The 22,631-nt window shown below is 40.1% G+C and overlaps 2 protein-coding genes across 7 annotated transcripts in view; one reads left to right on the top strand and one right to left on the bottom strand.

Annotated features, from left to right (window-relative positions):
• Nucleotides 1-6,337, top strand: part of CCNE2 (cyclin E2) — an 18,375-nt gene extending 12,038 nt beyond the window's left edge. For 4 of the 6 annotated variants that reach the window (XM_071803941.1, XM_071803942.1, XM_071803940.1 and 1 more), the window contains 5 exons: nucleotides 272-418; nucleotides 1,695-1,790; nucleotides 2,539-2,673; nucleotides 3,472-3,583; nucleotides 4,393-4,911. In XM_071803941.1, coding sequence (XP_071660042.1) covers nucleotides 272-418; nucleotides 1,695-1,790; nucleotides 2,539-2,673; nucleotides 3,472-3,583; nucleotides 4,393-4,721 — 819 coding nt within the window. In that variant the 3' untranslated portion in view covers nucleotides 4,722-4,911. Of the gene's footprint in view, nucleotides 1-271; nucleotides 419-1,694; nucleotides 1,791-2,538; nucleotides 2,674-3,471; nucleotides 3,584-4,392; nucleotides 4,912-4,971 lie in introns of those variants that run through there. The other 2 variants (XM_065829933.2, XM_065829935.2) reach the window with 1 other exon arrangement.
• INTS8 (integrator complex subunit 8) overlaps nucleotides 6,279-22,631 on the bottom strand; it is a 24,802-nt gene continuing 8,449 nt past the window's right edge. The window contains exons 8-27 of the mRNA XM_065829931.2: nucleotides 22,105-22,260; nucleotides 21,544-21,644; nucleotides 20,175-20,316; nucleotides 19,009-19,079; nucleotides 18,701-18,876; nucleotides 17,688-17,821; nucleotides 16,966-17,076; nucleotides 16,091-16,292; nucleotides 15,441-15,562; nucleotides 14,215-14,399; nucleotides 12,698-12,731; nucleotides 11,966-12,022; nucleotides 11,821-11,882; nucleotides 10,570-10,688; nucleotides 8,728-8,831; nucleotides 7,867-7,917; nucleotides 7,065-7,138; nucleotides 6,919-6,983; nucleotides 6,772-6,815; nucleotides 6,279-6,488 (exon numbers count right to left, since the gene is read on the bottom strand). Coding sequence (XP_065686003.1) covers nucleotides 6,372-6,488; nucleotides 6,772-6,815; nucleotides 6,919-6,983; nucleotides 7,065-7,138; nucleotides 7,867-7,917; nucleotides 8,728-8,831; nucleotides 10,570-10,688; nucleotides 11,821-11,882; nucleotides 11,966-12,022; nucleotides 12,698-12,731; nucleotides 14,215-14,399; nucleotides 15,441-15,562; nucleotides 16,091-16,292; nucleotides 16,966-17,076; nucleotides 17,688-17,821; nucleotides 18,701-18,876; nucleotides 19,009-19,079; nucleotides 20,175-20,316; nucleotides 21,544-21,644; nucleotides 22,105-22,260 — 2,127 coding nt within the window. The 3' untranslated portion in view covers nucleotides 6,279-6,371. The remainder of the gene's footprint in view (nucleotides 6,489-6,771; nucleotides 6,816-6,918; nucleotides 6,984-7,064; nucleotides 7,139-7,866; nucleotides 7,918-8,727; nucleotides 8,832-10,569; nucleotides 10,689-11,820; nucleotides 11,883-11,965; nucleotides 12,023-12,697; nucleotides 12,732-14,214; nucleotides 14,400-15,440; nucleotides 15,563-16,090; nucleotides 16,293-16,965; nucleotides 17,077-17,687; nucleotides 17,822-18,700; nucleotides 18,877-19,008; nucleotides 19,080-20,174; nucleotides 20,317-21,543; nucleotides 21,645-22,104; nucleotides 22,261-22,631) is intronic.

The following is a 22,631-nucleotide window of genomic DNA, read 5'->3' on the forward strand; positions in this document are numbered from 1 at the left end:
AGATTTGAAAAAGTATCCTTTGGGAGTATGTTAGTGCATCATAGCCAATCCATATTTAGGTGGGAGCATGGGAAATACTTTTCCCAGTCCCATACTAACCACTACATCCTAACACACCCAGGTGTGTGATAGTTCGGATAGTTAGTGCATGCCAAAGATGTAATTGTGCATACTGTGTTTTACTGTTAAAACTTGAATACTCCAATGTGTGTACATAGAGTTTTTTAATAGAAATCTGAACTGTTTGGGTTTTTTTTCTTCATGTTTGTAGGTATGTGAGGTGTATGCACTCCACAGGGAAACCTTCTACCTAGCTCAAGACTTTTTTGATAGATTCATGTTGACACAAAAGAACATTAACAAGAGCATGCTTCAGCTCATAGGAATTACCTCATTATTCATTGCCTCCAAACTTGAGGTAAGAAACTCTGTTATGGCGAGGAGGATATTAAGTTTGTTAGTAACTAAAAAGACAGTGGTAACATATTTATTTATTCTCTCTGAACCCTTTGGACTTGATGGTGTACATACAACACTGAAGGTCAGAAGGGGAATTTATTTTCTCTTCCTTGTTGTGTATATGTCAATCTCTTGGAGTGTAGTCTTTGTCCTCCCTTTCCTCAGCAGCAGGGAAGGAGACCACAAAAACTTAAAAGGTATGCAAATGTGCTAGGAGTAGTTTTGTTTTGTTTTGTCTTTTTCCAAATATACAGCAACTGGCAAACAATCTCAGGAATGGGTGTGGGACTTGAACAAAACCAAGGCTGTCTCAAACTGCCTATACATCAGGCTGATATCCCTGTAAATCCATTTAGTGGAGGTTTTTCTCCTTTAAAGATGATAATGTAATCAGTGCAGGGGTGGTGATGCATTACATTGCACACTACATCTGTGAACACAGAGCATATTTTTTTTTTTAAGTCTCCTTTTGTAGGTCATGGTAGGCTAGAGGAAAATTTGGGATAATGAATCTTTATACTTGGAACCCCCTCGATCCAGCTGTTGTTCCTAAGGCCAAGGCACTGCGCTACAAGCAGTTGTCTGTCCTAAGGAAGTGCGTGGGGCATCAGGCTGTGGAGCCAGCAGATAGCGAAGCAATTTTGCTGGCAAGTTCTCTTTTGCTAACACACCTACCTACATGTGGCCCCAACTGGTATGACTGGGTTGGCAAACTTCTTTGTTAACCACCCCTGCATCATGAATTTTGCCAGCTACAGTGGCTATGGGATTTTTTTCTCATCTTTCTCTAGCTTTTTAAAAATCAATAAGACTATATCAGCACTGACTGACCTTGTGCATAACCTGCACCAGCAAGCCTTTTCTGTAACACTGCAGGGCGCTGTACATGAATTAAGGATGGTGTATGTTTTTACATCAAATGGAATAGCTGAGTAGAAAGTGGCATAAATGGAAGGCTGTTCTGATTGCTTGGTTAGCATTTATTTCCCCAAGAGCTAAAAAAATTGCAATACATCTATTGTGTTTTACAACAGACAATGTATAACCTGCTTGGTTTTAGTATCTCCTCATGCTGTAAGATTCAAGTCACATCATATAAGAAGAAAAAGACTGTTCTTGCATAAGAAATGTCAATATTCCAATATAGACTGAAAAGTATTTGCCAGTATCTTCTCCAGCTTTCTCAGAACTGTAAGGCACTATAATCTTCACTTTTCCTCTCCCTCCCTTTAAAGGAAATCTACGCTCCTAAAATACAGGAATTTGCTTATGTCACTGATGGTGCTTGCAGTGAAGATGATATTGTAAGAATGGAACTCATTATGTTAAAGGTAATAACTTTGCTGTGTTTTAATTGCTTGTTGAGAGACTGTCCAGCTGAACCTTGTGTTCTGATGTCATTTATCGGCTTAGAAAAGAAACATGTTTAGTATGTCCCTCTTTCTGCAGAACAGTGAAGACTCCATTGTATGTGCAGCAGACCTCTAAAGGCCCTGGCTGGGGTGAATGTGTCTGTTAGAAAAGGACAGGGCTCTCTTGCTTGTAGGGAAGTGAAGGCTCTTGACAGGTATAGCCCCGCAGGCTGTCGCTGCAAGGTGGTGCACTTGCCACCAGGGTCCTTTGTTGGCCAGGAACAGAGGTCACTAGGAGAGTAGGCAAAGAACTGACACTACTCAGTGCTCCTTGTGTGGGAAAGGATCCACCTTTACCATCACAGAACTCCTACATTTATTCTTTGTTAGTCAATAGTGGTTGCAGGTTCAGGCAGGCAGCCTGGAGACTCAGGGGAAATCCGCTGCTTCCCCAGCTTCTGAGTGGGGAGGATACGTAAGATCCAACTGTGCAGGCACAGGGAAGTGGGTTGAGATAGACACATTTTCGTGCTGATCGTAACGCAGCCTGTACAAAAAACAGTGAGAAGGAAATCTAAATTGAGTATTTGTATTTGAAATTGTACATAATCTTTAGCATCTTCCCAGGATCTGTCCAATGAACTAGGCAAACTCGGAACGGGATGGGAAAAGAGATCAGGGCACAGAACTACCCTTCTGTGCTAAACTGTTTGTTTAATATCCGCAGGCTTTAAAATGGGAACTCTGTCCAGTGACAATCATCTCTTGGCTGAACCTCTATCTTCAAGTGGATGCACTAAAGGATGTTCCAAAAGTGCTGCTACCTCAGTATTCTCAGGAAAAATTCATCCAGATAGCACAAGTAGGTTGTAAACTGTATAAAAAAATGCTGTTTGGAGTGATTAAAGCACAATTGAACACTATGCTCCAAAAACTGATTCAGAAAATGCATGTCCTCGTTCTACCTCACCTGTCACTTTGTTAGGGAATGTGCAAGTTTGACTGCCAGAGAATCATATTCAGCTTTGAAGGGAACCACCCATGTGTTTCTGTTTCTCTGCTTTCACGTATTTTAAGAATTTTCTGTACACTGGAAAAATAAAAATCCATCCTTTTTAATCACTACAGCAATCTGCAAATAGCAGGCAGTGGCAACAGCTCTGAGGGTGGATAACTTAAGATTATTTAGGACAGTTAACTGTTTTTACCTGTATTATCTGTAACAGCATTTCTGTGTAATTGCCTAGAAGGCAGTCTGAGAACTGTTTTGACTACTGGGCTTCAATTTTTATGGGCATGTGTTGTGTCTAGCCTCAGAGAGGTTTCCTGAAGAACAGACTGGTCTGAGTCACTGAGCTGCTGGGTAGTATTTTAAGAAAACACCTTCCTGGAGCTCTGTTAAGAGATTAAAGGCACACTTCAATCTGTCCAAGCAAAGTGTCTTGCATGTTACTGGTAAAAATGCAAATCTATTTGTGTCACAACTAGGTGAGACCCACTTTAACTGAAATTGGTGCCAAAAATAAATTAGATGCATGCATCTGATGCTAGAAAGGTCAGCCATGGTGTGTGCATTGCAGTTTCTGAGACAGCTAATATATTAAATACTAATATTGAAGTAGCATCTGGTTAAAATTTTCTCCCCTCTTTATTTCTTCAGCTCTTAGACTTGTGTATTCTGGATGTGAATTCTTTGGACTTCCAGTACAGAACACTAGCTGCTGCAGCGCTCTGCCACTATACCTCAATTGAAGTAGTTAAGAAAGCTTCAGGTAAGAAGCCTTTGTAAAGCTTGGTCTTGTTAGGCAGAGAATTCTGAAAGCTGTTAAATGCCACAGGCTGCTAAGTGTACCATTTTACCTGGCTGCCAAAGAGCAAAAGCTATGTGAGCATGAAGTTTGTTCTTCTGTTCTGTGGGAGTTCTTTTTCCCCGTTTCACTTCTTCCTACCACTATTTCAAATGTTACAAAGACTCAAAAAAGAAGGAAACACTTTCAGAAGCATGATCTTAGCCAAGGAAATGAAGCAGATTTATCTTTGTTTCTGGGCTAATATTGCTGCTCTGTGAATTCCAGTTGTTTAGGGAGCTGTTAGCTACAAATTATTTTGCTACTTTTCCTCCTAAAATGTAGTTATCAAGCAGTCAGCCTTGTCTGCCAGAACCGTTCAGTTAACCTCTCTGCTAATTCTACAAGCCTGTCCCTCATAAACTGAAAAAACCCTCACCTTGAACTAAGCTCAGCACTTGTGTGTTGCCATAAAGGACTGTGACAATAGTGTATGTTTTTATAGTGTGAACCAAATTTTGTGCTCAAGCTGAAAAAATCAGTTTAGCCTCCCCTGATAAGCAACAGGAACCCTCACAGCTTCAAAGCTGCTTTGCTGAGACCTGTGCTCACCCCCTCCTCTGTCACAACACTTTTGAGTAACGAGCACAAGGAAATGCTGGAAGTTTCTGGGAGGATGTTTCTGAAATCTTATCTGCAGTATTATGTACTGTTATTTTTAAATTTATGACCATATTGGAACACTGTGCAACTTCCCATGATTTCCAAATATACTGCTGTGTTCTACCCTCCAGGCTTAGATTGGGACAGCATTTCGGAGTGTGTAGAATGGATGGTTCCCTTTGCAAACGTGGCCAAAAAAGTCCCTGTGAAGCTGAAGAACTTCAAGAAGGTTGCAGTAGAAGATCGACATAACATCCAAACACACACAAGCTACTTGGACATGCTGGTAGGTGGTCTATGGAGTTGTCTGGGCAGTTGGGAACACATTACAGACCCCTCTGCCCGAGGCAGCCAGCACTGCCCCGCACTTTGCTGCTCTCACCAGGCCTGGCTCGCCTCAGCCAGCATGGCCAGCAGTGCCCAGCCTTGGGTTTCTTGCTCCTGCTTGATGATGCTATAAACTAAAACTGTTTTATCGTAAGACTCACGAGCCATAAGCAAAGACTTGGATTAGAAGTACTGGTGAAGTGTTTAGATAATCTTTACCTTGTCGTGTAACATTGCTTTGTTTTTTTAATTCATTATCATAATTCTGGAGTACTTGAATTGTATTAGCAGTGGGAGGAAGCATTGCTGAGATGTACTAGTGAAACAAAAAAAGTAGAACTTGGCACCGGTATTGACTGTCTTCTTCCTCCCCTAACACACAGGAAGAAGTTAACAGCGGAGCAGCATCTACTGCCCCCGGTCAGTTATCACCTGTTTCAACAGGAGGAATAATAACCCCTCCCAAAAGTACAGAGAAGAAGTGAAATAAGGACAACAAATATCACAAAGTTTCAGAAACTGGACTTGGTGCTTCAGAACAAGACCACACTAAAGGTGACTCATGCTCTTTACTGCTACTTCAGACCAAGGCAGAAAAAGCAGCATCCAACACAGCAGCAGCTGGAAATTGAGACCCGTGTCCCCCTGCAGACTTGATACAAGATCTAGACCAAGCATCCCTCCATGCTATCACAGGAGCCTGGGCTACTTTGGTCCATTCTCAGACATGACTTAGTTTGACTCTGACCATTCCTAACTTATGAATTTCAAAACTTTTTAAACATGGCTGAGTAGCCAAGTTTGTCCATTCAACCTACACGTCAAACTTGCTTCAACTCAGGCTAGCCATCCAGGAAACCTTAATGCCAGCTTGTACATATGACCTCTTCTTGACCTTCTTTTTCCTTTTCTTGGTAAGGTCAGTTAGCCACCCATGAGCTCAGGTGCAGTATTACAGACTTTACTTTTCTGAAACCACTCTGCCCTTGCAGTACAGTGTAGCCAGCCCTGTATGACACTGTAGCTCTACAGGAGGCTGATGAATTTAAGATGGCCCCTTAGGGCTGCTGTAAACTTCAGTTCTAGTGAATCACTGACCTCAAGCAAGAGTACAAGCAAAGAACCTGTAACTGGAAGAAGTGCAGTCTTTGAAGGAAGGAGTTCTGTTTTATAAGACCAGCCACCAACTTTCAAGAGGAACAAACAACAAGAACTGGAGAGGGTATGGAAAAAAGTGAGCTGCTGGTATTCTACAACCACTCAAGTCATAGGAACAGTATTTTAAACTAACTGTGGAGTTGTATTTTATGAGTGTTTATACACAGCATTAACTACTGTGTTTTCCTTGGGATATTCACTACCTCTGAATCACTTCTGTGATGAAGGGACAGTACTGGGAAAAATGGCTAACGGTCCTCATTCCTCTCTCAAGATGCTCCTACCTGTGCCCCACATCCAAGGACAAGTTGTATGTGACATCAAGCAGTCCACAAAGCTACACTAGAGCATCAGGTGCTACCCACATCCATCTTAACCTCATGCTCTTAGCAAACTTGAATTCATGTCTTCTTCAAACAAGCCATTGTGGAACTAGCTGAAGTTGCTTCCAGCCTTCTGTACAGTTTGTAAAAATAAGGGGTTTATTATAAGATTTCATCTATTTCTAAGAGGAAAGATACTAGACTGTAAATGTTGTATAAAAATTTAAATGGATTTTTAAAATAATAAAGTCTGGAAAGATTTTTTTCACTTCTACAGTTTATGATAGTCTCCCAGCAGTAGTCTAGAAGTAAAGTTTTGCCATTGCTTGAAGAAACTTCTTTTTTCTCCTCTGTGCAGCAAGCTGTAGGACTTCCTCGGGATTGCTGGCATTCAGCTCTGTCTGGCCAATGGCTTTTATCTTGAAACAAAAGCAGAGACATCACTGGCAACAGCCCCTCCAGTAAAGCTGGCTTATTACAAGGCATTATTTTCAGCACTAGTTCAATGGTTTTTTTTTCTGTAATGTGCTATGCCACCCCACCCCACAGCCCTCCAAGTACAACTTGACACCAGCATGCAGACACTGTGAAGAATTACATAAATTTAGAACTGGAAGTGGCAATTCTTTTCAAAGGAGGTTTCAGGGAGGAAAATAAACACTATGGAAATCCCATGTCCCCAAGCACCCCGTGTTAACTTACTGCGATCTGCCGCTTGTCTGTCTCGCCTCTTTTGTGGTGGAGATCTGAGGGTGAGTCAAGAAAAGACACCTGGGTAGGAAACAGACTTTTTCCAGCCATGAATATCCAGAATGACCTTTCTGTAGTGGTATTCTAGTAAAAGGATACATGTCAAATACTCCAAGATGGTGACATCCCAAATGTATTCATAGTAAGAATCCATGGCATCATGACTAAAAGAGAATACCAGTTAGATGATCCAACACATTCCCATATTGTGTATAGATATTTATAAACTTCGTTGTAACATTTACCTGTTTTGTTCCTGCAGTGCCTTAAATGCAGTTTTATAGTCTACTTCTCTGAGGAACTGGCATAAAATTGCTACCTGTAAGGGAAGACTTGGGTGATTTTCACAGCCTTATTTCCCCAGAAACCAAAATCTTCCACAGATTGCCTGAGTAATCCCACCCCATTTCTAGACCTAACCACGTGCTTGTTTCCACAGCAAGTGCTGAGCACTCGAACCTTGACAGCATACACAACTCATTCTGAAAGATCAACAACAGTAGTAGCTGAATGGAAGAAAAAAGGGTTTTTACTCAAATCTGAAAGGACCGACCTGGCTTCCAGGTTTCTAAATGCATATAATAGCTCCTAAAGGCAGAGCCCAATATAAGCCGTGTTAGTTTTGGAGAATGAACAATCCCACTGAACAGCAATGGCCACACGTGGTTATGATGAAAACAAGGCCAGGTTCCCAACAGCACTCCACAGACACCATCCCCTCACACAACTCTACCAAAAGAAAAAAAAACAACAAACAAAAAAAACCCCACAACAAAATACACACCTATATCCTAAGAAAAATGAGGCCAAAAAACCCCAGACTATTTCTGCTTTTTACAACATCACCAAGCCTGTGTTTATTTACTTGTTACTTTTGGTTCTTATAGTGTCCAAGAAGCAACGGTAACAACAAAATATTCCATTGCAGGTTGCATTTACAAGGAAAGTTGGATTTGGTTTTGTTTTCTAAAAAAAAGTTCTCCCTCTTTTAACACTAAAATATTTATAAAACTAGTGTTTTAATTAGTGGGATGTTTCACCTCTTACCTGAGTGTGACAGTTAAGTAAAGAACAACACTTGATCATTCTTTTTATCACCTACAGAATGGTTAAAACAAACACACACACACCAAAACATAAGTTTTGAAGTACTAGTATCGGAACACAAACAGCATTTTTTTTCCTTTTAATATGAGGGAGCAGCTAAATATCTACACTCTTACAACCCCTCCCAGCAATTCCTGGGTTTTAGTACATGAGCGTTCCCCACTTTGGAGCCGTCACAAGAGCAGGATGTTCCTGGTCAGTGAGCCAGTCTGTGGCCTTTATCTCCTGTGCCCACAGCAAGGCCTGTCCTGGGTGGGGACAGCACAGCGAGTGGGCACTCACAGCCAGACACACACATGCTGGCAAGTGGCAGTGCTGCTGTGGGACAGGTGACAGCCGGGACGCTTACACCAGGGCAGGCTGGCACAAGGCACAGCTTCCATGGGCTGTGAACATTCGGGATCCCAGGCAGGGTCTGAAGCTCCCGCTTGCCGTATGAACGGGAACATGACAGGAGTGGTAACTGGACAGGGTATGTAAACAACACCCTTCCCTGGGTCTAGACAGCCACGACAAGCGGCTGCTTCCCACAGCCTGAAATGCAGGCCACAAGTGACACCATGGTTTCCTAGTGGACACAACAAATACCTAGATAAAAGTCAAAGCGACTGCATGGTGTCACTGGAACACGCTGTGGCCAGGATTGAAGGTTCCTTCCCAAAACACAGCATTATTAAGGGGCTTCCACAGCCACTTGCAAGTGACAGGCTACCTGTTATGCCAACTTGCACAGCACACAGGTACCTATTTACAAAATCCAGAGAGATATTTTTTGCACATCTAAACGCCATTTTACCTCACCTGGTCCGTGTACACATCTGGTGGTACCATCTTAATAAAGAAGTCTGAGCACACAGCTCCTGCCTGTAGATAATAGTGAAGGGCTGCTGAATACTGATTTGTTGCTGGAAAAAAATAAAACAAAACAAAACAAGGTCTTAAAAGTAAATATAGCAGTTATTTCTAATACTCAGATAAATTGTTTATAGAATTACTCAGATACATATATTCCTGGAAACATTCAAGGCCATGCTGGACAGGGCTCTGAGCAACGTGATGTAGTTGAAGATGTCCCTGCTCATTGCAGGAAGGTTGGACTAGATGAGCTTTGAAGGTCCCTTTCAACCTCAACCTTTCTGTGATTCTATGAAAGTGACTTGCATATCATTGTTGAAAAAGTACAGCCACACAAGAGATGGTTAAACAGTGAGAGAAAACCACTCAATCAGGAAAACTAGCAACACAGGCAAAGTTCTCTGCCTTCTGAGAATTACTTATTTTTCAGGTATTTGATCTTAAATCCATCAACCTTAGAGTGGAAAAGCAAGGGTGCTCCAGCCGTTGCTTTTTCAGGTACCAGCTTCTGAGGCTCCCTACACAAACACCCTCCTTCTGGAATTCTGTTTCACTTCGCATGTACAGTATATATTGATAGTTTATAACCCTGAATCACTCTCCCATATCTATGGTGATAGCCCTAAACACAGGACAAAGACTCCTTCACTCACCCCAGGGGTTATAAAGCATCTTCTAGACAAAGCTGTCTCCTTTGGAAGCAACAGGCTAGAATTTCTGCCCTACATCTTACTGCACATCACAGACATCTTTCCAGTCAAAAAAAAAGAGACTTGGAAACATGCACCTTGTGTCCTGAGATAGCACAAAGCACCAGCAAGTCGATGGCAGAGGCACAAGCACATACCCTGTTTTATTGCCAGAAAAAAACAATCTAGCTTAAATGCTAAATTTCACTACAGTGGTCTCAACGGATAATTTAAGAAATGCCCAACTACCTACCTTTGAGGATGGCTATGGCCATGTCCTTCTCTAGCATGTACACCAGGTAGTACCATACTTGTCTGGCTATCTGATGGAAGTTCATGCTTCAGCACCTACCTCTCTGCACTCTTTACTCATACTATAAAGTAAGTCCCAGGAACCGACTCTAGATTGGGGAATAACAAGGCACAGCACCATGTGGGCTGGGCATGTCTGCCCCAGGCAACCTCTGCCCTGGTCTAGTCTGGGTGCATGTCCTGGTGCCCAGAATCCCAAATGCTTTACATCCCAATCCTGCTGGCTGCTCTCGGCTGAGGAGCAAGGATAAGAACTGGGGCAGAGACAGGTGAGGACACAGCTTCCCATCACAACCAGTACTGGGTCAGGAGTTCATGTGTCCTCTTTCACAAATCCTAGATGCTTCCCTGTATAAAATACAGATCTTCTCTACTCTGCCTGTCTTCTGCTCTGGTGAAGCTGATCTCCACATTTAAGAGCAAGCACTATTCACACAACTTTCCATTCACTTACTAAAAGACTTGAATGTTAGGGATTTGCACAATTATACCACTTAAGGACCAACTGGACCCACTGAAAAAATGAAGTTATCAATGACCCTTACAGTAAAGTTCCCTGTACCCTAAAAGCAAGTCCACACGGTCCATCGAAATCTCAGTCTCTCTGTGGGCTTCGACAACCTCCCAGACAAATTCAGCTACATTATCGCATCTAAAGATTTTAAACTCATACATCACTTAAGCTTCTTCTCATAAGACAAAATACAAGGAGGGTTATGTCAGACAAATCTCAGAGAAGCAAGGTACTCCATCATGAATGCCAAAACCAGACACTGGTTTCACTTACCAAAATAAATATCTGCCTGAATAATTAACCAGAAGTGGTTGTTTGGGTTGATAGTCAATGCATAGCTGACAAGCTCTTTTACTGTAACTGCCACAGCTTCGAAGTCCACTGACTGCAGACTATAGCAAAAAAGGAAGGAAAAAAAATTCCTAAATGATTATTTTGTTTTTTTAACAGTAATCTTATCTTACACCTAGATGAAGTCCAAAGCACTGTTCATTAAGCATCTAACAAAAATAATTCCAGAAAAGGTTTAGTGTTGACTAAGACTACTGTTAAATTGTTTCAATACAGTAAATGTGACAGAACAAACATTCCCTTCACAGACTCACACAAAAGTCAGGACTTTGTCTGTGAGTGATACCATAAAAGGGTTCTAGTGCAAGAATATATATTCTTGGTTTCAAGAAGTTTAAAGACAACACCTGAGACAACTTCAAATTTATCAGAGCATCTGCATAAATGGCCACAGATGGCAATCTCAGGAAACTTGTGGAAGCAGCTTATAAAGAAAGGCTGGGAATGGATTGGGACATTGCTTGGGCAGTCCTTCCCAAAGCTCGTGTGGAATCTCCATTTTTAAAAACATGTTTTTTCTCATCGTATTGCCAAATTGTGGTAAGATTGAGAACTACTTTCTTCTGCTTGGCCCTATAATACACACTGAAGTCTACATCACTAATCATGAGACTATTCAGACCAATTAAAGACACATTAACCACACTAAGCTTTACACACTCGTTCCTTCTCTCACGAGAGTAATTTCTCTCAATGCATACATGCAACCTTAACCAGTGAGGTTCTAGCCCCACAGAGCCTCTAAACATCATTGGAGACACACAGTTCAGTCCAGCCAGAGCAAATCAATACATACTACACGTCACTTAGTATTCTGTATATAATTATTCAAAGTATATAATTGTTCAAGTATATAATTATTCAAATGCACCTCGAAAAATCTTAATTATTCTGTATTAAAATATTATATAGTTCACATAGTTACATACAGCTCAGTAAAGCACAGGGCTAAAAAACCCCTCAGTTTCTCATAAAAGCATCTCCACCAGGACCATTAAATCAGGACCAAAAACCTTCATGCAACCAGATCAATCTACCCGCAAACAGAACGGGGGTCAGTGATGCCCTTGCAGGGCAGAAACCACACTAACACGTGATAACTAATACACAGTAACTGGAAACAAACCAATTAAACGTGTGCTTTGAAAATTGTATTTTGAATTATAATCTTACTTGGGGATGGATGAGGGCCAGATGGAAATGTGCTCTGCTGCAATGTCATTCACAATATCTTCCTAAGAGTAGAAAGATGGCAAGAGAAGTTAGAGACACAAACACTTCAAGAAAACCAAATAAGATATGTATGATATATACTAACCCGAACATTATGAAGCTTGACAAACAGGGACAATATTGTGGTTAAAACCAACGGTTCCTGTACAGAAAAAAAAAAAAAGTATTCTCATTAACTAAGAAAACTCCACTTTTCCTCCCTAAACTTTAAAGCTATATAAGAAATTTGGACAATTTTTTATTGAAATGGGGCAATATTTTGTTAAGAATCTTGCAACACAGGAATACTGCAAGCAAGTTTCTGGAGGGAGTCTTTAACTACTTCTGTTTTTCCTGAATAATTCCCTGGATGTAAACGTTACCTGGGTTCTACACATCTTTATGTTGTTTCTGTGGCTACTGCCTAGCCTTAAACTAGGTATACTACAACTTTCTATGCATTTACAAACCCATAAGCTATAAAACAATTTTTCTTCTTCTTAACTTCTGCTGCATAGTTACGACGCAAGTAGCGGCTTCCTTCTCCCCTCAGAAGGAACATTTTGCTTCATGACAGCTGGAATAAAATGAACTTCATGATAGATGCATCGAAATATACTCCTAATGTTAACAGATGTGTCACGAATTCAGAAGTGTTTTTTCACATGCTCTTCCACATTGTTGTCTGGCAGGTAGAGCAAACTCAGAAGTTCCTCAGCCATAAAAAACACCTGTACAGCTATCAGATCTTCTGAATTTAATAGGAAAAGTCCAGAAAAATATTATACCAAAAGAAAGTCCTGGTTGCAAACACATTATGAAGACCACTGTAACTTACCCGAAGTTTTTTGATGAAGGAAAGCAATTCACTCCTAAATAAGGGACACAAATACCCATGTAAGTAATCACCCACAGCAAAGAATATACGCAAACTTAATACACTGGAAACAAGATTCGGTAATGCAAATTCTAAACCCACCAAATTACTTCTTTACCTCTAAGTTTACAAATGAAGGGTATGTAAGTGAAAACAGTCAAACAGGTCATTCCCTCCTAATACAGTCACTGACAAGTTAAGTTTTACTTTTGCATTTAAAACAGGTTAAATAAGAGGTATCTGTTATGTTATCAAGCTATAAAAGGCATGAAAATCACTCCATAGTAAGTCAATCATTGACTCTAAAAGGGAAAGCAACTGAACTGTACTGAAATTCTCCAAGCTAGCATTGCCACAATCATCTACAGGCTTACAAAAGAGGGTACACAGTAATCATTTATAAAGCACATTGATTTCCCTGTCATATCACATCAGAAACTGTCATCATAAGACAATCAGGCAAGAACAGCCTGTTTAGAAAAGGTTGCACTGCTTCTTTTCCATAACAACAACAGGGTCACTGCCCTTTACTGTTTGAATCAGAGGGGTCAGAAAAGGTTCAGTGTCCTAGCGTGCATCCGTACAGTGTCCTTTTTTCTTACCAGAGTACACAACTGGAACCTACAGCACACACGTACCCTCTCCCACCGACCCCACAGCAGCATAAGCAAAAGCAGTTGGCATTTAGGCACTCATTAACCTGATTAGCTCAAGAAAGGCAAAGAAACAATCAACAGTTTGACAGTGGCACTTTTTTCCAGGTTTTTAACATGGAAAGCTGTTCAATATAATCACACATTCCACAATTTACTCTAATAGGCAACTTAGAATCAGGCTTGGACTTAAGAACGGGCTAAAAACACTTATTGACTGGACAAATCTGAGTCCTGAATCAATCAATCAGCTAAGGCTGACAGAGGTTAGATAACTGACAGTGAAATTACTCCACTCAACTACGTTGTCATCCTTTCCCTCTCCCCAAGGGCTCGGTTGAACTAGATTTCATTTCAAGACTGAATAACATCCAGCTTTAGGTTCAGAAACCTACAGCTAAGCTTGGACACCTATGCTGCAATCTAGGTGTTTTATCCAGTTATCAAAGTAGATAACTGATACAGCCAACGGAGCTTGAAGAGCAATTCTATTCAATGTAAAGCAGACACCTCCAGCTGAACTGCCCTCCAGATGCCACTGACTTTACTGGAAGATCTATATTGATTATAACAGGACCATGGGTATATATACTTTGGTGTCTGTATGGTGACCTGAATCCCACATGCTCCTTTTCTCTCTTGGAAAAGGAAACTTAGCACATCACCGCTAATAACCAGTGCTGCCAGTAAGCAGCTTGTTCACTCAGTGGAGATCTTTAGTCGCTGCTCCCACTTTGATAGTGAAATCCAGACAATTATTGAAGGCAATGTGGGGGTCAAATATACAATTCAAACCACCTTTAAGAATAATTTAAGAAAACACACCTGTACATAATACCCAGTGTAGACTCCCTGTGTTTTATCAAACTCACTCTGCCATCATTCCCCCGTTTGTGCTGGTTGGATACACTGCAGATTTGTACAACAACTTCCCAAAGGTCTTTTGCTGTCCGTCTGCTTTCTTTGGGACCGGGAAGTTCTTTGCATGTTGCAGCCAGCAACTGTCCCAGCTATGAAATGAAAGAGGAAAAAAGATAACTACAGCTTCTCTCAGTATTGACTACAGCAAAGGAATTATTGGTATTTAAAATGGCTAAGCAAGTGATTTCAAGTTACAAACACTGCAAAGCAATGTGACTAAACTGTGCAGCAGAGGACACTGATGAGGAACCTGGAAGACAGGAATTAAACAATGTAGGGTTTTTTTTGCCCTTTGTCAGTTTCCTTAGGGCTTATTTCATTACTACAGGCTCCATAAAACAAGATTTACATTCAAATAAATTACATAAAACCTACAAAACAGAAAACAGAGTTTTACAAAGACCAGTTCCCTAGAACTCCCTTAATTTTCATATAATTAATCTGAACTGAAACAGGCACCCTCTGCGATACAGAAAAAGGTGAACTTCAAAACAGAAGCTAGGAAATCCCACAGGTAGGCAGAGCAAGCCAAAAAAATAATCTGTCCTGTAATACAATCTGCATTCAGCTTTACTGCCTCAGTTTGAAGTAGAAACATTACTTTCAAAGTGGTTTTACAGCAAAGTTGCAAAAATGGCAGAAATTCAACACTGGTGTTGGGTTCACCAATGGAACCACTAGAGTGTATTTGGAAAACAAGAGTCTTAGGAACAGAAAGACAACCAGACATGAAGCCTGAGGTCTGCACACTTCTCAGACCTCCTACAGGAATCTAGGCTCAGTTCCAGCTGAGAGGAGAGTTCTTCATGGAAGTGCTACAAGGGTTCAAGCAGCTTCTGGATTGTAACCACACATGCCTGACGCTCACAGACCCAGCCTCAGCTGGCAGGCAATGAGGGCTATCACGCAGTTTGTTTCATGTGTTCTTGTCGCACAGCCTCCGTGTCTTGCAACCATCAAACACAGTGGTTGCTTCACCCTGCTGCCTTCTACACTGCACTTCATTCATTACAGCCACAAGACCCAACACTCTTGAGACAGAAGGGTACACACTTTTAAAAGTACAAAAGCCTTCAACAGGAAAAAGTGAACCGCAGCCTGAGAAGGTTTTGAGACTGAGTGTTCCTTACCTTCACATAAGGATTAGTTTGAACAAGAGGTAATGGAACTTGCATCGTCAAATACTCATTCTCACGCCAGTTTAGCAGGAAGGCAACACACTCTTCAGCTATAACTTGTCGAAGAGGAATATCTGGAAAAAAAAGGGGTTCTTTGCTTAACTTTTTTTGTTGTTGTTGTTGTTGAGAAAAAACAGTATTATATGAAAACAAGCTAAACCCAGTCCCTCCAACTAGCTAATTTCTGTTCCATATCTTCCATGACAGAAAAACGTGCTGCTTAGCCCTACAAGAGACTTGACCTCTGAATATGCAGAGCAACAACAGCCTCCTACAATCACAACAGTCTGACATTACCCCCATAGTGCGAAACCACGTGGGTTGTTTTGACAACTAGCAAAACTCTTCAGGTAAAAATGTGGAATGTTCGTCCTGTTCAAGTCCTTTAAGTGGCACTAAACAGAAAGTGTCAGTGTTTAGCAACATATAGGCATTATGATGTTTTTATTCTCGTTTCCAGCTTCGAAAAACTCACCGAACTTCTAAACACTCACTAAAATCACTGTCAAACATCCCTATTTTTTTCCAATTATACACCTAACTGGTAGATCTATAAAGCTTTGTGCTTTACTGCATCCCAAAGAAGACAGCAACATACTTACCTGGTACTCTCATTTCCAAATAGCCTCGGACTCTGCTTATAAGATCAGAAGGAGGACGCTCTCCAGAAGCACCAGGTCCAGCTTCATGAGTGTAGATGTCCAAAAGCAGCATTTCATTCAGCATGACTTGACGGAGTTTTGGAGAAAACTCTGTCACGAGCTCCAAACAAGCAGCAAAAAGCTGTTTTGCATGAACAAAATCCTGCAATAAAGAGGATGTGTGTTAATGATTCCCAATGGATTCATAAGGGAAAAGACTAAGAGTTAAACGCTGTTCAGCTCTATCATGGCTGAACCAGCCTCAGCATCCATTCTCAACAGCATTGCTTAAGCATCTCACAATTAATTCTTACATTTTTGAGTCCTCTGGACTTGCTACTAAGCTTAATAGTTCCAACAGTTACAGCTTCTTCCAAAAAAAACCCAAGAAGTTTGAGCAAAACCAAGTAACTACTGGCACATTAGGTACAGTTAGATTTTACCTTGTAGTTTAGCAACCTACAGTGTTGTCAATCACAAGGCAAATAAAACAACATTGCAATAAATCCCTCATGTAAAACAGTCATCCAAAAGGACAGCTCTTCATATCACTAAGTCAAATCACCGCTGGGTTTAGATGCAACGTGATTTAGTACATCGTAATCAAAGCTTTGTACGAATGAAGTTATCTCCAGGACCAACTCACTGGAAAACCACTATCCTTGCTCTACTGATGGAACATTGTGAGACAGAAATATTTAACATTATACAACACACAAAACTTGTTACTATATCTCCCTCACCTCCCAGTCTTTAAATTCTCTTCCATATTTTCAGTGTTGTTAAAATTCAGTTGCCCAAACTAATTCACCAATAACTTCATATGACTTGCTCACCTTAATCGCACAGCAGTGTAATCCCTTTGCCATAAGGATGTAGACCAAATCCCTAGTCAGATTGTCTTTGATTCCTAAAATAACATTGCCGTAAACATTTGGTACTTCCCACTGGGAGAGAAATACATAGGACATTTGCACAGAAACAGGTTTTAGAATTCACATCACTGCTTAAAACACTAAACACAAAGCTCGAGTATTGAAAATTGACATCTAAGTGCCAACTCTTTAATTTTGACATCTAATCAGAAGTAATGTATTGCTCATATAGAAGTACGATAAAAGTGGCCAGATACCCTAATTTGTTCATACTCTGAATATGCAATAATTGGGAGGGGGAACAAAAGAGAAGACAAGAAATCCTTATGTAACAAAAAAAACCCAACTAACTTCTTCTGTCGCGCTCCCAGCTTATAATTACAGGAATTTAACTAAAATAATATTACCAACTAGTCAGAACACTGAAAGCAAAAGCTACATAAATTTGTTTTCTCACACAACAGGCTTGTGACGCAATCAGTAATTCTTTAAAACAAAGTTTTGTTGCCATACTTTTCATAGAGAATCTGAGTTTAGGTATGTATCATCATTCTTATTAAACCACTACTATGCAGGGAGGCGGGGGGGGATGGCGGAAATCACATTGAGGATCTATGACAAAATGTTTACTGTTCATTGCAGTCTGATGAACCACGCTCTCATGAACACATGAAATAAATTACCTTGTTTGAAACAGTCCAGAATTGGCGTTCTGAAGTCATACCATGCAACTCAATTAAGATCTGGCGAATCCTCCAAGGATCTACTGATAATATGAGTTGATGTTCAAGCTGGCCAATATTGACACTTGCTGAAGCTAGAAGAAAAGCAATCAGATCTCCAGCACATTCCTTCTTAATGTAGATGCTTACATTTCTTTAAGCGTATAACATTTTAAACATAACATGGTAAGAACAGCAGATACATCAATGCTCTTGTAGGTCCCATACATCCTTCTGTGCCCTTTCATAAACACCTTGTGCCAGCTTCCCAGCCCCCTCGACCTCAAGGTTGCTTGTGACACCCCCTTTGCTCACACCAGTAGCTCCAAATTATCCCCTACCCTTGCTACAGTGCAGCAATAGGTTCAAGACCTGCAGAAAAAAACGTGTTCCTATACTGCCTTAGTGGAACTATGCATTTTCACAACTAGCTTAAGTCAATGCAAGCTGTATTAGAGCTAAAAGTTAAGTTCTCTCCAGCTCCAGTCACCACCTGGCACCTCTTATGTCAGCTCTGACTTGTGCAGCTTCACAGCCAGCCAAACACATCTGAGAAATGCCCTGCCAAAAAGATCTGGGTTTCATTTTGGTAAAACCTTGTCCAGAGAGTACTCCTGGTCCAGTTCACATGAGTAAGTGCTGGTGTGAGTCCAGGGGCAGGGAGCCCTTTGTGGGAACAGTCACCACAGCCAGATTTGTTTCACACCAACCACCACACCTCTGTTTCACCTGGTCAGCTATGACATGTTCATTTGAGCACATCTATCATACTCAGCTGAGATACAAGCAACATACAAGCAAATAATGGCCACTTTCTTGAAGAAGCAGGACAGTCACCAACTAAAAATGTGAAGTATTCTCTCTAAAAACATTATCTTCAAACTTTTTCTGAGAACAGGCCCGCACATAATAATCTCAAGTGTGGAAACAGGCAAGGCCTGCATATAAGTTAATGGAAATGCTGTGAAAATTACCTGGGATATCATAAAAAGAAGTCACAGGTTTTGTGCATAGGTTGATTCGAGGAGATCTCTTTCGCATCTGATCAATGAGCAGCTTCCGTTCATCATCTTTCAGCAGTTTTATGAACAGCTCATGAGATGAAATCATGAAGACAAGCTGAAGATCTTCCAAACCCAAACACAAGTTTCTAAACAAATAAAAAAGTCAATATATGAGTAGAAAGAAGCTGCTTATTTTGCCAGTTATAAGTTCTCTAAACATTTACTGTGCTATATGGCATTGCTTACAAAGTGTAAATTATCTTAATACAGGTACATACTTGAGAAATGCTGCCATTCTTCTCTTCAATACTTCAGAAGCATTTTCCAAGTTTATTGATCTTGAACAAACCTGGGAAGAAAGAAGTAAATAATTAAGCAGCCCCTTAGAACTCTTAAAAGATTTAGTTACAGACAGTGTTACTGCTCAGTTTTCTGACTCACAATTAGTACCAGGTAGCAACCCTCTCTCTAAAGGGAAGCAACAAAGTTACCTGATAAACACTGTAGCCATCACAGATGGGTTGGGTTTCTTCCAACCTGTACACAAGACAGGCTGTTTCAGACAACTGACCTTACCTCGCACCATTCACACTCCTTTTCCCACTCCTCTGATATTTAGGTGTGCTGACACCAAGTGCCACAGTATTTTTTTAATTTTATTTATTTATTTTTTTTTTTTACAAAAAAAGCAGTAGTTGAAAGATAACTAGATAGTTGAATTCAAATACCAGCTTGCAATAGTTTTTTTGAGAAGTGTGTTTAAATCCTAATACGACCAGTCGATGTAACAGCTTTTAGTTGCTCTGAAGTACAGAGCACTGTCAGTCAATTTTTTGCCACATGCTTGAATAGACAAGCAAAAGACAGTGCTCAAATTAAGCAAAGAAGATATGAAAATAACAGCAAAGCAACAGAGGGAGTAAGTTTAGTTTGAGCAATAATAATTTCCTAAAATACTTAATTGAGGGCAACAGTTTAAATCTTCCACACACAGTAACTCAGGATTCTTTCATGACACACTAACTTTTACAAGAAAGTTGGTATGGGAAAGTGGTCCTCTTCAACAGATATTTCTTTATCTAGTATATTTCTCCATCCTGGAGAATTTGTTTCTTTGTTCTTTGAAAACAACTATTCAACAATATCTCTATATAATTTAAGGATGTCAGGAATTGCAGCAATTTCAAATCCAAACTGAAGCAACAAGTTAACATTGGTTCCTCCCCAACAGATGGAAACAGAGCTATCAACATAGAGCCAAGATTGATTACACAGAGTGTAATTGTACTAACTCCAAAGAACTTAAGTTTGAGAAGTTACCTTATAAAGTATTTTTCTCTGCTTCAGAAATTTGAGCATTACTTGCAACAATAATACAGTTATATGGGGAAAGAGGTATCTCACTGAACACCTTTTCCCCTTGTAATTTCAGATAATTTCTTACCTCAAGGAGAAAGTCTATTTTCTCTTTGCTGGGTTTCAGGAACAGTAGACAAAATTGAATATCAATTATTTCACCCTGCAACACATCGCAGACTGTGTTGCACACGCAGACTTTGAAACAAACTTCATCCAGAGCATCATTCCTGCACGAACACAAACCCAAAGATCACAGAACTACTCTGCAGCTCTGTTTCACACACACAGACTTCATTATCATTTCAGCCTGAGCATCACTGGAACTTCAATTAGAGCAGTGCGACCAATACAAAGGTGCATCACTTGTTGGCAAGCATGCCCTGAGCATGGCTAACAGCCCAAATGACTTCAGGAATATTTATGCAACTCAGAATACACAATCATTGGACAAAAATAAAAACAAATAACCAGAACCTATGGCTTCCTTCTCTTAATCCTTCTCTGTGTGTCTTAACTAGATTTCAAAGTCACGCTCCTCCATTCTTCTCTGTCTAGTACTCATCACCGAAGGTGCTCTGTATCAGCAGTATCAAGAGATGACAACAGCCCTAAGGTACAGGCTCTAAGATCCTCTTCTAAGAGATGGTTACTTGACTCCTCTCTGGCTGAAGTGAAGGCTGAATTCAGTGAGTACTTAGCTCTTTGACAACAGGCTGTCACCATCAATACCTTTTCCTCACACGTGTTTGTAAAACTGAGCCTTTTCTCACCTCTTCAACTGAAATACTTGTAGGCACTTGCCCTTCAGAGAAGAATTATTATCATGATTATATGGAGCTGCTTTCCATATAGCCCTGATTCAAGTGCCTAAGCTCCACAGAAGCCTGAATTTTGGACACAGCCATGGGCTCAGCACTTCTCTGTTGGGAGCCATCCACAAGTTGCGTAATTCTTTCTCCTAATTTTAATTGTTTTGCTTATTATAAATGTACCATACTAGTCCTTCAGCCCTGGGCTAGTTCAGCAGTGCACAAGGCTCCTAAAGGCAGGTAACCACACTCCCAGTGAAGTACACGGCTCCTACAATATCACTGCTTGGTATGGTTAATCTGACCAGTTTTGACTTCAAGCTTTAGAAGACCTCTAAAGAGGCATTAACTTACTCATACTCATGCATATATAGGATCAATTATGACTTTACCACTTTACTGATTTATTTATGTAAGTGTTAATACTCATTACATTTTTCCCCATATATGGCCACAGTGAGATACATCTTAACATATCTCTTTAGTTGAAAAGTGTAGTTTAGAATATTGCTAACAGAAATAAAGGCTGAAGTTTCTTGGATATAAGTTGGTGGCAGAAGATTTTGTATACTTTCCAAGAAAAACATAAAGCTTATTAATATTAGTTTTCATCATCATCAAACATATAATTATTTAATGTCTCACCCTTGTTGAGCTTTCTGGAAGAGTTCTCTTAGCACCGACTGCCTGAACTGAACAGGTAAACTAAGGGTTAGGTTATCTTCAAGAAATATCTTCACTAAGTCCTATAATACAAACACAGTTGGAATAGTTGATGGATAATGCAAGAGATAAAGTAATCTTTTATGGTAAAAATTATCAAACAAATGGAATAAGTTTGCACTCATAGGTAATACTAATATTCATTAAACAGACAGAAAGGGACGAAACAACAAAAACGTTCTTTAATATCAAAGAATAAAACCAAAATCGCACACATCAACAGCAACGTTCCCAGAAACCCAAAAAGCTGGATTCTACCTGAAATTTCCACACATCAGCTAGTAGGAATTACATTGAATGGAATCCAAGGTATTTTAATCTAACATACGTGTCAGATTATGTATATCAGATTCCTATATATGTGTTTTCATAGTTAACTGGAACACTTATATTTATTAAAAACCCTATCAATTCAGGTGGAATCATCCACATGGAACGATAAAAAAATCCTCAAACATATGTGGGTTGATTTAAGCAACCTACCTGATAGTTGCCAGATTTCATACAGCTATGGATTTGACTATAAGGAGTTGCCTGTTGAGATGCATCATCAGAAGATGAGGTAAGAACTCCACAAGCTTGACAGTAACCAGCTAAGCGCTCTTCATCAATGGTAAAATGAAGTGACGATGAACCATTCTGAAAATGAATAGTTAATAAAATCTGAGAGGCCAAAATATTATTAAATATAGGTTTAACTTAGAAACATAGAGGCTCACAATTTCCCCAAGTAACAGCAAAGCAACAAAAGAACGTGTACATACACACTTCCTTTTTAATAGCATACTTTTATATGTGCTCTTGACAGCTTAGACCATGTTTTGTCTATTTAAATTGTGAGTTTTGCAGTTTTGGGAATATAAATGTGAAGCAAGATTTTAAAAAAAGCATACTTTGGTTGTAAATTAAAATACTGTATTTTTAAAAAGGTCAGACAATCTGTTTTCCAAGGGAAAGGAAAAAAAAAAAAAAAAAAAAAGGAAAAAGTGATGTGTGCTTCCTCAAAATCA

The sequence above is a fragment of the Patagioenas fasciata genome, chromosome 2 (genome assembly GCF_037038585.1).
Source record: "Patagioenas fasciata isolate bPatFas1 chromosome 2, bPatFas1.hap1, whole genome shotgun sequence".
Taxonomy (NCBI): Eukaryota; Metazoa; Chordata; class Aves; order Columbiformes; family Columbidae; genus Patagioenas; species Patagioenas fasciata.